At 40.1% G+C, this 15,090-nt stretch overlaps 1 protein-coding gene across 1 annotated transcript in view; it reads right to left on the reverse strand.

The window, feature by feature from the left end:
* The window catches only part of INTS4 (integrator complex subunit 4), a 119,438-nt gene that overhangs the window by 85,551 nt on the left and 18,797 nt on the right, over positions 1-15,090 (reverse strand). Inside the window, exon 3 of the mRNA XM_080817825.1 lies at positions 12,231-12,348. Coding sequence (XP_080673951.1) covers positions 12,231-12,348 — 118 coding nt within the window. The remainder of the gene's footprint in view (positions 1-12,230; positions 12,349-15,090) is intronic.

The following is a 15,090-nucleotide window of genomic DNA, read 5'->3' on the forward strand; positions in this document are numbered from 1 at the left end:
TGCTATAAACATTCGGGTGCACATGCCCCTTCGGAGCACCACGTTTGTATCTTTAGGATATACACCCAGTAGTGCAATTGCTGGGTCGTAGGGTAGCTCTATTTTCAGTTTTTTGAGGTACCTCCACACTGTTTTCCAGAGTGGTTGCACCAGCTTGCATTCCCACCAACAGTGTAGGAGGGTTCCCCTCTCTCTGCATCCTCGCCAGCATCTGTCATTTCTTGACTTGTTAATTTTAGCCATTCTGACTGGTGTGAGGTGGTATCTCATTGTGGTTTTGATTTGTATTTCCCTGATGCCGAGTGATGCGGAGCATTTTTTCATGTGTCTCTTGGCGATCTGGATGTCTTCTTTGCAGAAATGTCTGTTCATGTCCTCTTCCCATTTCTTGATTGGATTATTTGTTCTTTGGGTGTTGAGTTTGCTAAGCTCTTTATAGATTTTGGATACTAGCCCTTTATCTGATATGTCCTTTGCAAATATCTTCTCCCATTCTGTCGATGGTCTTTTGGTTTTGTTAACTGTTTCCTTTGCTGTGCAAAAGCTTTTGATCTTGATGAAATCCCAATAGTTCATTTTTGCCCTTGCTTCTGTTGCCTTTGGCGATGTCCCTAGGAAGAAGTTGCTGTGGTTGAGGTAAAAGAGGTTGCAGCCTGTGTTCTCCTCAAGGATTTTGATGGATTCCTTTCTCACATTGAGGTCCTTCATCCATTTTGAGTCTATTTTCGAGTGTGGTGTAAGGAAATAGTCCAATTTCATTTTTCTGCATGTGGCTGTCCAATTTTCCCAGCATCATTTGTTGAAGAGGCTGTCTTTTTTCCATTGGACATTCCTTCCTGCTTTGTCGAAGATTAGCTGACCATAGAGTTGAGGGTGTATTTCTGGGCTCTCTGTTCTGTTCCATTGATCTATATGTCTGTTTTTGTGCCAGTACCATACTGTCTTGATGATGACAGCTTTGTAATAGAGCTTGAAGTCTGGAATTGTGATGCCACCGACTTTGGCTTTCTTATTCAATATTCCTTTGGCTATTCGAGGTCTTTTCTGGTTACATATAAAATTTAGGATTATTTGTTCCATTTCTTTGAAAAAAAAAATGGATGGGATTTTCATAGGGATTACATTAAATGCATAGAATGCCTTAGGTAGAATAGACATTTTCACAATATTTGTTCTTCCAATCCATGAGCATGGAACATTTTTCCGTTTCTTTGTGTCTTCCTCAATTTCTTTCATCAGTACGTTATAGTTTTCTGAGTATAGATTCTTTGCCTCTTTGGTTAGATTTATTCCTAGGTATCTTATGGTTTGGGGTGCAATTGTAAATGGGACCGACTCCTCAATTTCTCTTTCTTCTGTCCTGTTGTTAGTGTAAAGAAATGCGACTGATTTCTGTGCATTGACTTTATATCCTGACACTTTACTGAATTCCTGTACAAGTTCTAGCAGTTTTGGAGTGGAGCCTTTTGGGTTTTCCACATACAGTATCATATCATCTGCAAAGAGTGATAGTTTGAATTCTTTGTTGCCAATTTGGATGCCTTTAATTTCTTTTTGTTGTCTGATTGCTGAGGCAAGGACTTCTAGTACTATGTTGAATAGCAGTGGTGATAACAGACATCCTTGCCGTGTTCCTGACCTTAGCGGGAAAGCTCTCAGTTTTTCTCCATTGAGAATGATATTTGCAGTGGGTTTTTCATAGATGGCTTTGATAATATTGAGGGATGTGCCCTCTATCCTTATACTTTGAAGAGTTTTAATCAGGAAGGGATGCTGCACTTTGTCAAATGCTTTTTCAGCATCTATTGAGAGCATCATATGGTTCTTATTCTTTCATTAATGTATTGTATCACATTGATGGATTTGCGGACGTTGAACCAAACTTGCAGCCCTAGAATAAATCCCACTTGGTCGTGGTGAATAATCCTTTTAATGTACTGTTGGATCCTATTGGCCAGTATTTTGGTGAGAATTTTCGTATCTGTGTTCATCAAGGATATTGGTCTGTAATTCTCTTTTTTGATGGGATCCTTGTCTGGTTTTGGGATCAAGGTGATGCTGGCCTCATAAAATGAGTTTGGAAGTTTTCTTTCCATTTCTATTTTTTGGAACAGTTTAGGAGAATAGGAATTAATTCTTCTTTAAATGTTTGGTAGAATTCCCCTGGGAAGCTGTCTGGTCCTGGACTTTTGTTTGTTTGGAGATTTTTGATGAGTGTTTCAATCTCCTTACTGGTTATGGGTCTGTTCAGGTTTTCTATTTCTTCCTGGTTCAGTTGTGGTAGTTTATATGTCTCTAGGAATGTATCCATTTCTTCCAGATTGTCGAATTTGTTGGCGTAGAGTTGCTCGTAGTATGTTCTTATAATTGTTTGTATTTCTTTGGTGTTGGTTGTGATCTCTCCTCTTTCATTCATGATTTTATTTATTTGCATCCTTTCTCTTTTCTTTTTGATAAGTCTGGCCAGGGGTTTGTTAATCTTATTAATTCTTTCAAAGAACCAGCTCCTAGTTTCATTGATTTGTTCTATTTTTTTAGTTTCTATTACATTGATTTCTGCTCTGATATTTACGATTTCTCTTCTCCTGCTGGGTTTAGGCTTTCTTTGTTGTTCTTTCTCCAGCTCCTTTAGGTGTAGGGTTAGGTTGTGTACTTGAGACCTTTCTTGTTTCTTGAGAAAGGCTTGTACCGCTATATATTTTCCTCTCAGGACTGCCTTTGTTGTGTCCCACAGATTTTGAACTGTTGTGTTTTCATTATCATTTGTTGCCATGAATTTTTTCAATTCTTCTTTAATTTCCTGGTTGATCCATTCATTTTTTAGAAGGATGCTGTTTAGTCTCCATGTATTTGCATTCTTTCCAAATTTCCTCTTGTGATTGAGTTCTAGCTTCAGAGCATTGTGGTCTGAAAATATGCAGGGAATGATCCCAATCTTTTGATACCGGTTGAGACCTGATTTATGACCCAGGATGTGGTCTATTCTGGAGAGCGTTCCATGTGCACTAGAGAAGAATGTATATTCTGTTGCTTTGGGATGGAATGGTCTGAATATATCTGTGATGTCCATCTGGTCAAGTGTGTCATTTAAGGCCTTTATTTCCTTGTTGATCTTTTGCTTTTATGATCTGTCCATTTCAGTGAGGGGAGTGTTAACGTCCCCTGCTATTATTGTATTACTGTTGATGTATTTTCTTTGATTTTGTTATTAATTGGTTTATATAGTTGGCTGCTCCCATGTTAGGGGCATAGATATTTAAGATTGTTAGGTCTTCTTGTTGGACAGACCCTTTGAGTATGATATAGTGTCCTTCCTCATCTCTTATTATAGTCTTTGGCTTAAAATCTAATTGATCTGATAGAAGGATTGCCACCCCAGCTTTCTTCTGATGTCCATTAGCATGGTACATTGTTTTCCACCCCCTCACTTTAAATCTGGAGGTGTCTTCGGGTCTAAAATGAGTTTCTTCTAGGCAGCATATTGATGGGTTTTGTTTCTTTATCCATTCTGATACCCTGTGTCTTTTGATTGGGGCATTTAGCCCATTAACATTCAGGGTAACTACTGAGAGATATGAATTTACTGCCATTGTACTGCCTGTAAGGTGACTGTTACTGCATATTGTCTCTGTTTCTTTCTGATCTACTACTTTTAGGGTCTCTTTTTGCTTAGAGGACCCCTTTCAATATTTCCTGTAGAGCTGGTTTGGTGTTTGCAAATTCTTTCAGCTTTTGTTTGTCCTGGAAGCTCTTTACCTCTCCTTCTATTTTCAATGATAGCCTAGCCAGATATAGTATTCTTGGCTGCATGTTCTTCTCGTTTAGTGCTCTGAATATATCATGCCAGTTCTTTCTGGCCTGCCAGGTCTCTGTGGATAGGTCCGTTGCCACTCTAATGTTTTTACCCTTCTATGTTACAGACTTCTTTTCCCGGGCTGCTTTCAGGATTTTCTCTTTGTCGCTAAGACTCGTAAATTTTACTATCAGGTGACGAGGTGTGGACCTATTTTTATTGATTTTGAGGGGCGTTCTTAGCATCTCCTGGATTTTGATGTTTGTTCCCTTTGCCATATTAGGGAAATTCTCTCCAATAATTCTCTCCAATATAACTTCTGCTCCCCTCTCTCTTTCTTCTTCTTCTGGAATCCCAATTATTCTAATGTTGTGTCGTCTTATGGTGTCGCTTATCTCTCGAATTCTCTCCTCGTGGTCCAGTATTTGTTTGTCTCTCTTTTGCTCAGCTTCTTTATTCTCTGTCATTTGGTCTTCTATGTCACTAATTCTTTCTTCTGCCTCACTTATCCTAGCAGTAAGAGCTTCCATTTTTGATTGCACCTCATTAATAGCTTTTTTTATTTCAACCTGGTTAGATTTTAGTTCTTTTATTTCTCCAGAAAGGGCTTTTATCTCTCCGGAGAGGGTTTCTCTAATATCTTCTATGCCTTTTTCGAGCCCGGCTAGAACCTTGAGAATCATCATTCTGAACTCTCGATCTGTCATGTTACCAATGTCTGTATTATTAGGTCTCCAGCCTTCGGTACTGCCTCTTGTTCTTTTTTTTGTGGTGAGTTTTACCACCTTGTCATTTTGTCCAGATAAGATTTGCTTTCTCCTCCTCTGGAATTCCGCTCTTCTTGGTGAGTGAAGTTGGTCTTGCCTGGGTTTCTTGTTGATCTTCTGGGGGAGGGGCCTGTGGTAGTGATTCTCAAGTGTCTTTGCCGCAGGCAGAATTGTAATGCCCTTGCCAGGGGCCGGGCTAAGTAATCCACTTGGGTTTGCTTTCAGAAGCTTTTGTTTCCTGAGCACTCTCCGTAGAGTTCCGGAGGACGGGAATGAAGATGGCAGCCTCCCAATCTCTGGCCCGGAGAAGCCTAGAGCTTGGGGGTCCCGCTCCTCAGTGCGCCCTCAGAGAAAAGCGCCCAACCGCCCCTGCCTCCCTGGCCTCCGGTCGCACCTGGAGGAAAGCAGTCAATTGCTGGCACTTGGAGAAATGTGCCCGGTCGCTTCCGTCTCCGTGGCCTCCGGCCACGCTCCGAGCCCACCCAGCCTGCGACCGGCTCAAGGTAACCCCGAGCTGAGAGCTCACTCCTCGGCTTTGTCGCCGTAGCCGGCTTCCCCGCTCTAACACCTGCGAGCTCTGCGGCACTCAGACACCCCCAGTCCTTCTGTGACCCCGCGGGACCTGCGGTTACGCTGACCCCGCGTGGGCTTCCCCCCGTTTAGCCTCTGGAGCGATGTCCCTCCGTGGAGCAGACTTTTAAAAGTCCTGATTTAGTGCTCCCTTGCTCCGCCGCTTGCCGGGAGCTGGCCCTTCCCCCCGCGGTCTGCCTTCCCGTTGCTTTGGATTCACTTCTCCGCAGGTCCTACCTTTCAGAAAGTGATCGATTTTCTGTTTCTAGAATTGTTGCTCTTCTTCTCTTCGATTTCCCGTTGGATTTGTAGGTGTTCACAATGGTTAGATAAGCTATCTAGCTGATCTCCTGCTACCAGATGTCGTCTCAGCCTGCTACTTCTCCGCCATCTTCCCTCTGCCCATTTCTTGATTGGATTATTTGTTCTTTGGGTGTTGAGTTTGCTAAGCTCTTTATAGATTTTGGATACTAGCCCTTTATCTGATATGTCCTTTGCAAATATCTTCTCCCATTCTGTCGATGGTCTTTTGGTTTTGTTAACTATTTCCTTTGCTGTGCAAAAGCTTTGATCTTGATGAAATCCCAATAGTTCATTTTTACCCTTGCTTCCCTTGCCTTTGGCAATGTTCCCAGAAAGAAGTTGCTGCAGTTGAGGTCAAAGAGGTTGCTGCCTGTGTTCTCCTCAAAGATTTTGATGGATTCCTTTCTCACATTGAGGTCCTTCATCCATTTTGAGTCTATTTTCGAGTGTGATGTAAGGAAATAGTCCAATTTAATTTTTCTGCATGTGGCTGTCCAATTTTCCCAGCACCATTTGTTGAAGAGGATGTCTTTTTTCCATTGGACATTCTTTTCTGCTTTGTCGAAGATTAGTTGACCATAGAGTTGAGGGTGTATTTCTGGGCTCTCTGTTCTGTTCCATTGATCTATGTGTCTGCTTTTGTGCCAGTAACATACTGTCTTGATGACAACAGCTTTGTAATAGAGCTTGAAGTCTGGAATTGTGATGCCACCGACTCTGGCTTTCTTTTTCAATATTCCTTTGGCTATTCGAGGTCTTTTCTGGTTCCATATGAATTTTAGGATTATTTGTTCTATTTCTTTGAAAAAAATGGATGGGATTTTGATAGGGATTGCATTAAATGTGTAGATTGCTTTAGGTAGCATAGACATTTTCACAGTATTTATTCTTCCAATCCAGGAGCATGGAACGTTTTTCCATTTCTTTGTGTCTTCCTCAATTTCTTTCAGGAGTACCTTATTAAGATAGTCTCTTTAACTTAACTAAAAAAAAATTGTCCACTTAAAAATATTAAGTAAACCATAGTATAGATGTAAGACAAATATGTCAAAAATGGTGTACGTAATGTATAAAATTGCTAACGCTCAGAAAACACAGCCAGGGCACCTGGTTGGCTCAGTCCGTAGAACATGCAACTCTCAGGAGTTCAAGCCCCATGTTGGGTGTAGAGATTACTTAAAAATATGATCTTAAAAAAAAAAAAAAAGAAGAAGAAGGAAGAAAGAAAGAAAAGACAAGACACTGGCTACATAACCTCTTAATAAAACTTCTAGTTAAATATAACAGATTGAACATATCTTTTATTATTCTTCCCTAAAATTTCATGAGTATAAGAGTAAAGAAATTAAAAAGGTATAAACCCACGAAGACCAAAAAAAAAAAAAAAAACCCACAAAAACCAAAAACCTAAAACAAACCCTAAAGGAATAAAGGTAAATACTTAAGACAAATTTTTCAGAGATGAAAAATATCATAGATTTTTTTAAAAGCTTTGGAAAAATGGAGAAATCTAATAGTAAACACCTACTGAGGAAGATAGCCCCACAAAGCAAATGAATTCTAGCCAGAACACCCTAAAAAGATTCAGGAATTGGGAGATTTAAAGCAACAAAAACAAAAAGCAAAAATCAGGGATACAGGAGGATTTATCTGAGGTATCTACAAGAAGGAGTTGGACCTCTGCCTCCCTCCCTATACTACACAGCCAAGTGGCCACTGAAATAGGAAGTTCATTCTATACAGAAATTAGACTAGAAAGTTCCCAATTTGGGGGATACCAGGTGAGGACTGGGGAGAAGATGTAGTGAAGAAGAGGAGATTAAGAAGTAGTAACATACTAATAAATGAGACACTTGCCCCTCTCCCTAGCCCCCTTCAACGGCTTTTTGACTCCAAAAAACACTGCAGTCAGCCATCTGTCTGTCTTTCTAGCAGATTCATGAACTCCAAAATGCAAAAACGGACGGGCCCCACAGAAAAACTAACATTTTTAAAAGTCCTCCAAAGAGGGTCATCCTAGTACAGAGGCTACCAATTGCCAAGCCCAGTCCCTTCACACAGAGCTACCAATCAGCTTTTTAGTTCCTTGTCCTCATCTTAAATTTAAACACAAAACCGAAAATCATCAAGAAGTCTCCAATACGAAAGAGGCCACAAGAAGAAAAGGTACTTCGAAAATACAGAAGAAACATTTAGAAATCTCCAACACTACCACACCTACCCTTTAATTTATTTGTACAAAATGATTCTACATAACATCCATGAAAAGTTAGCTAAACCTTTTTTTTTTTTTTTTGAGAAAGAGAGTATATGCAGGGGATGGAGGCTGCGCAGAGGGAGAAGCAGACCCCACTGAGTAGGGAGACTGATGCAAGGGCTTGATCCCAAGACCCTGAGATTATGACCCAAGCCAAAGGCATACGCCCAACTGACTGAGCCACCCAGGTGCCCCATTAGCTAAACCTTTCTAAGCTTATTTCTCGTTTCTGATAAATCACAAATCTAATCTAAATCTTGAGTCTTAGTGTCTCTCCTGAGTTCCAGACCAATATTACAACTACAGGTTGGATGGACATCTCCACATGGATAATAAATAAACGCTCAACATCTCTTTTCTAAATGATCTAGTTCATCAAACCAAATTCCTCAGAGCCACCAAGTTAGCTTTCTAAAACTAGACTTGATTATTCCATGCCCTTGCTCAAAAAAACTTCACATGGTTTCTACCGCCTATAAAGTAACGTTCAAAATCCTCAGCACTCAAGACTACCTACCTTTGAAACACTTTACCAGTTTTTCCTCCTAAAGCCCTCACTCCCTGATGATCTCTCACGAAACAACTCAGTTTTTCAAATACCTCTTATACTTACGCAGTTCTCTACCTTTTATCATAATGTTCCTACTTCTTCGCACTACTCTTCCCATCTCTGCCTTTCCAAATGTAACTCTTCACTAAGCCTTTCTAGACCCTACCAGTCAGCACTCATCTCACCCTCTCTTCTGTTTCCACAGTATTCTGATTACACCTCCTCTACAACAAGCTCTGTGTTTTCATTACTGGTTTGGTATGTACTGGAGAAGCAGAGGTACCTGACACCCTCAAAGTGCCTATTCCATGCTTGCCAAGGAATTGTGGAACTCATACATACAATGAATTGAAATGAAGGACTTCTGGTTCAGAGGGTGGACCACACTGCTGGATTTGAAAGTGTACACTGGACTGATAAATGAAAGACTCCTAATTCTAGTCTGTGCCTTATTCTAAGCCACAAATACAGGGTAACTTTAGCAATCACTTTACATCCCTGGAGTTCATGTTCCTCAGCAATGAAATAAAGGGCTTGAACTAGATGATCTTTATGGTCCCTTCCAGTTCTATCTCCCACTCTGAATCTAGATAGACCAGGAACTGGAAACCAGAAGAAGACCTAGATTAAATCTCTCAGAGACAATTAAGTAAGAAACTTAGAATAGGGGTGCCTCAGTGGTTCAGTCAGTTGAGCATCTGACTCTTAGATTTCTACTCAGGTCATGATCTCGGGTTCATGAGATCAAGGAACTATCTCTGAGTTCCCTGGCCCTTTACTACTCCACTCAGCACAGAGTCTGTTCAAGATTCCTCTCCCTCTGCCCCTCCACTCCCACTTATGCATGCTTGCACTCTCTCTCTCTCTCTCCCTAAAATAAATAAATAGGGACACCTGGGTGGCATAGTCAGTTAAGCATCTGCCTGTTGGTTTTGGCTAAGGCTGTGATCTCATGGTTGTAGGGCTGAGCCCCACATCAAGCTCCAAGCTCAGCATGAATTCTGCTTAAGATTCTCTCTCCCTCTCCTCTGCCCCTCCCACTTGTACATGCTCTATCTCTGAGATAAATTAATAAATCTTTAAATAAATTAATTAATTCTTTTAAAAAACCCTTAGAATATTTAACTAAAAGCAAAACAGCTATTTCCATGTATACTGTGTAATTTGAATCTCTTTCTTTTTTAAGGTTAGGATGAGGTTTGCATCCAAATTAACTCTCTCATAATGTATCTATTTTAGAGGCAAAGTGTTTCAGTTAAACTCTAAGAAAGAGCACTGCACTAAATTCTCAGTTCTGTTACTCCTTAGCTAAATGAACTCACTTGGACTCATTTCATCTCTCTGGGGCTAAATTTCTATCATCCGCAAAATGAAGGAATTAGGCAAGATGATCTCTATAAGACCATTTATAGCTGATTAAGTCTATGGCTCTATGAAATTCCGAAACTCGAAGTGTGAAATTCTTTCTGTTTTTTAAATTTATTATTTTTTTTAAAGATTTTATTTATTTGACAGACAGATCTCAAGTAGGCAGAGAGGCAGGCAGAGAGAGAGAGGGGGAAGCAGGCTCCCCGCTGAGCAGAGAGCCCGACGCAGGGCTTGATCCCAGGACCCTGGGATCATGACCTGAGCCGAAGACAGAGGCTTTAACCCACTGAGCCACCCAGGTGCCCCTAAAGTATGAAATTCTTATAGGTATATAGCTAGCTTCTATAAGAACTTCCCATGGAAAGAAAGGATACTTTTGTACTAAGGCAATGTAATTGTTTTGGTGTTTTTATTTTTTAAAGATTTTATTTATTAGAGAGAGAGTGCAAGTGAGAGACAGGGCATGAATGGGGGTAGGGGTAGAGAGAAAGGGAGAAGCAGACTCCCCACTGAGCAGGGACTCTGATGCAGGACTTCATTCCAGGACTCTGAGATGACGACCTGAGCCGAAGGCGGACACTTAACAACTGAGCCATCCAGGTGCCCCTGTTTTGGTGCTTTTAAAAGAAATGGATTTATTTTTTTGCCACTATCTACAAGAGCAAAAACTTAAAAACACGCTACTGTATCAGTTGGTATTTAATGTATTATCAACACCTCAAATGTTATGAAGATGATACAGAAACATGGAAAAAATTTATGTAATGTTTGAGTATAGTAAAACACAAAATAGTACATTCACTGTAAGTACAACCATACAAAATGCATGTAAGTAAAAGACAATATGTAAAACCTTGTTTTACAGAAGTAAGAAGAGTATCTTTAAATTTTTTTCTTTATTGTCATTATATTAGCATTTCATTAAAACAGACTCCCCTCTGAAAAAAAATTTTAAGAGGTATATTCTTTGTTTCTTGTGAATTAAAACTCTTGGGTCAAAATTCAGTACAAATAAAATTTTATTTCTCTTCATTTTTTAAAAAAAGATTTTATTTATTTAGCAAAGAGAGAAAGAGCGAGAGAGCACAAGCAAGGAGAGTGGCAGGCAGAGGGAGAAGCAGGCTCCCCGTTGGGCAAGGAGCCCCATGCAGGACTCGATCCCAGGACTCTGAGATCATGACCTGAGCCAAAGGCAGACACTTAACCAATTGAGCTACCCAGACATTCCAGTACAAGTAAAAATCTAATATGAAGTTATTTCTGACAAAATTTTTAAAATTCTCAACATCAGGCAATGGGCCACATATGTAAGATATTTGTTATTAAACACTGTACAATAAATGAACTTGGATCATCTCTGAGTTCCCTGGCCTTCTATTAGTCCAATAATCTCTTATATTTATAAACAAAATGTCCAATATTTAAAGTCATATTTATTTAAATACGTATACCCCAAGATGAAATAAAACTATTCTTTGAAGCCATAATCAATTCAAACAAAATTATAATATTTTCAGAAAACAGAAAGAGGGTTTCTTTTTAATTTAATTTATTTATTTTTTAAAGATTTTATTTATTTATTTGACAGACAGAGATCACAAGTAGGCAGAGAGGCAGGCAGAGAGAGAGGAGGAAGCAGGCTCCCCGCTGAGCAGAGGGCCCGATGCGGGGCTCGATCCCAGGACCCTGGGATCATGACCTGAGCTAAAGGCAGAGGCTTTAACCCACTGAGCCACCTAAGCGCCCCGGTCTTTTTATTTAATTTTAAAATAAATATTAAAGCAAGCAAGGGACCAACTCTGTAACAGAATCTTGTACATAAATAAAACCAGATAATCAAAAGAATTTTTTTTCTTTTTCTTTTTTTTTTAAGATTTTATTTATTTATTTGAGAGAGAGACAGAGAGACAGAGAGAGACAGAGTGAGAGAGCATGAGAGGGGAGGTCAGAGGGAGAAGCAGACTCCCCATGGAGCAGGGAGCCAAATTAACGACTCGATCCCAGGACTCCAGGATCATGACCTGAGCCGAAGGCAGTCGCTTTACCAACTGAGCCACCCAGGCACCCTCAAAAGAATTTTAAAGGTGAAATGCTTTCCCATTTCACGTAAAAGCCGAGAATAATTTTAGCATGCATTCATGAGGAACAAAAAGGAAAACAATAACATGTGAGAGCTAGATGTCACTTTTATAGGAAGTAAAACTATGAGAGACCACATGACCAGAAGAGCACCTCTCATGGCTTGAATTAGCATGGTACAGTTGACAAAATATAACATACATACAAAACATCATTCTGTCACATATGAAGTAACCTTGAACAAGTTAGTTAGCTTCTCTGAGCTTCAGTTTCTCCACCTAAAATATAGGGACAATAATATCTATCTTCCATCATATATAACCTACTTTAAGTATATGGCACTTGGTAAAAGTCAATAAATGATAGCTATTAAGAGACAAAACTATATTTTATCTCTAATGTAAACATATGTACATGTTTTATTGAATCATCCTCAAATTCCTTTTCAATAACAACCAATACAAGAAAGTTTCCTCCTAAATTCTATATAGATGGAACTAAAGATTTCTGCTCTGATTATATAGCTTTTAAATCACAACTTACTTTCATTCTGCAGGATGTTAATGGCATCATCCATAATGCAGTCTGGTGAAAATCCTGCAGTCTTTGATAATAAACCCAACAATGATGCAATTTTCAGTCTCACAGATGGATCATTCTCCTGGAACAAAAGAAGCTGTTGTTACCTTGATGCTCTAGTCTCACCTAACCAACAAAGAGGAACATGGGAAACTAACATCTCAAAAGTGATTCAACGATCCAAGAATTCTAAGGTTTTATTTCCGAAAAATTAATCTTATCAACTTCAGGGGAAAGAGCTTTTTTCAATCAGTATGTTAGACCTAAATTACTGCAAAGTGAATGGGAATTTTTCTATGCCTTCCTGATACTATTAACTTTTTTATTTTTTAAGATTTTATTTATTTAAGAGAGAGTGAGCAAGAGAGAACAAAAGCCAGGGGGAGGAACAGAGGAGAGGGAGAAGAAGGCTTCCTGCTGAGCAGGGAGCCTGACACGGGGCTTGATCCCATGACCCTAAGATCGTGACCTGAACCAAAGGAAGACCCTTAACCAACTGAGCCACCCAGGCGCCCTGATACCATTACTTCCTAACCAGAAACATACTTTTAGGATTAAAGTACCCTTTTTCCACTGTGCAGCTACATCAGACATGAAGTGCAGCAAGCTGCCCCACCAACACTGCCAGCACTGGGCACCCAATGTTGCTGGTGGCACCACTGTTCCCGGAGCTTCTGGAAACCGGGTCCTGCAGCTACCACATCTCTCTTTTACCCTACCTGCTTTTTGGATCACCACAGCCTGATCAGAAGTCTGAGTCTGGTGAATCTAATTGGCTGGGTCTAGGGCTTGTGCCTGGGCTGCTAGGGCAAGGGAGACTAAGAAATGAGTAGTCTGGCCCTTTTGGCCACAATACTGGGAGGTGGTCTCCAATTTGCACCAACATTCCTATAGTGAAAAATTTCTCCCCAAGTCAAAAAGGAACACGTCCTTCTGTTCAGCACCATATCTCAATTATGTAGCACAGTATGTGGCACTATGTAGGTATAAATATTGAAAATATATGTGTGTGTGTGTGTGTGTGTATATATATATATGTGTGTGTGTGTGTGTGTGTATACACACATATATATAATATTTATATTTAGCATACAAATATATAAACATATATATGTTTTATACACACACACACACACACACACAAAATGGGGGAAAAAAGTATCTTGCCAATGCTAAGATTAGGTCAGCACATTTCTATACCAAAGATAAAATTACTTAAATGTATGCTCATAAGATGAAGTACCTTCTCGATATGACCAACTCCCTAGCTCCCACCTACAGTTTCTAAGGAAGTGACAAAGCACACCAAAGAAGCCTGAAGCAGGACAAAAAGCAACAGATATGGAGTAGGAGGACCTAGAATCCTGGCAAGCTGCTTGCCATGTATATAACTTTGGAAAAGTCATTTTCTTGGGAACTTAACTGTGGGGAAGAGAAAGGGTTTTGTAATTAACCAGATCTAGGTGTAAAGCCTGGACTCACTATGTCTTGACATAAGCTTAATGTCTTCAACAGGCAAATTAACCTCTCTAAGCCTCGTCTGTGACATGGGACTAGTAATAATCTCAAAGGACACTGAGAGGAAAATGACTAGCACAGCAATGGCACATAGGATGGAGTCAGATATGAGTGTCCTCCTCCCTTCCTCTCTCTGGTCATCAACCATTTCATGCAGAGGGTAATAAAGCCTGAACTGCACTGCTGTGAATACGGTACCCAGAGGGGGACCATAAAGAGTGAGTAAAAAACACATGAAAGGTAAGTCTAGAATTTTGGCAATTCCACAGGGTATATGCCCAGGTTTTTAAACAAACAAACAAACAAACAAAGTGGCATGGGAATGAAAGGAAAGGTGGAGGGCAAAAATGCTACAGATTTTTAAGAGACTTAAGGGGATAGATAAATAAACCAAATGCAACACGTGAATTTTACTTCGAACCAACAAACCATACAAAGTCTTCTTTTGGACAATTAGTGAGAGGCACCTGGATGGCTCTGTTGGTTAAGTGTCCGACTCTTGATTTTGGCTCAGGTCATGATCTCAGGGTCCCAGGACTGAGCCCCATATAGGGCTCCCCACTCAATGCAGAGTCTGCTTGAGGATTCCCTCTCTCCCTCCTCCTCTGCCCCTCCCCCCTGCTCACGCACACATGCACACACACATATACTCTCTAAAAATAAATATATAAATAAATCTTTTTTAAAAAGACAATCAGTGAAAACTGAACATGGACCAGGTATTATATGCTATTAAAGATTGTTGTGGGTTTATTTTAAAGTCCTAAAATAGGCCCTTATTTGTTAAACACAGATAAATAAGTATTCACAAGTGAAATGATAAGCTGCTTCAGATATGCCCTACCGGGGCACCTGGGTGGCTCAGCGGGTTAAGGCCTCTGCCTTCGGCTCAGGTCATGATCCCAGGGTCCTGGGATCGAGCCCCACATCGGGCTCTCTGCTCAGCAGGGAGCCTGCTTCCTCCTCTCTCTCTGCCTGCTTCTCTGCCTACTTGTGATTTCTGTCTGTCAAATAAATAAATAAAATCTTTAAAAAAAAAAACAAACAGATATGCCCTACCCCCCAAAAGTGGGGGGAAATGCATCAAAACAAGAGTGGCAAAAAGCTAATAACCATTCAAGCTAGACGAGGTAGACCTGAAGGCTCGTATTATTTTCTCTCCTTTTGTGTGTTTGTGAAGCTACCAAACAAAAGTTAACTTTTTGGAAAAATCACACGAAAGTACTATATTCTACCTAAAATAGTAACTAATTTATTCATTCAACATACATACAAGAAGTATTTATTGTATGTGCCAAGCATCATT

Source organism: Martes martes, assembly GCF_963455335.1.
Source record: "Martes martes genome assembly, chromosome: 10".
Taxonomy (NCBI): domain Eukaryota; kingdom Metazoa; phylum Chordata; class Mammalia; order Carnivora; family Mustelidae; genus Martes; species Martes martes.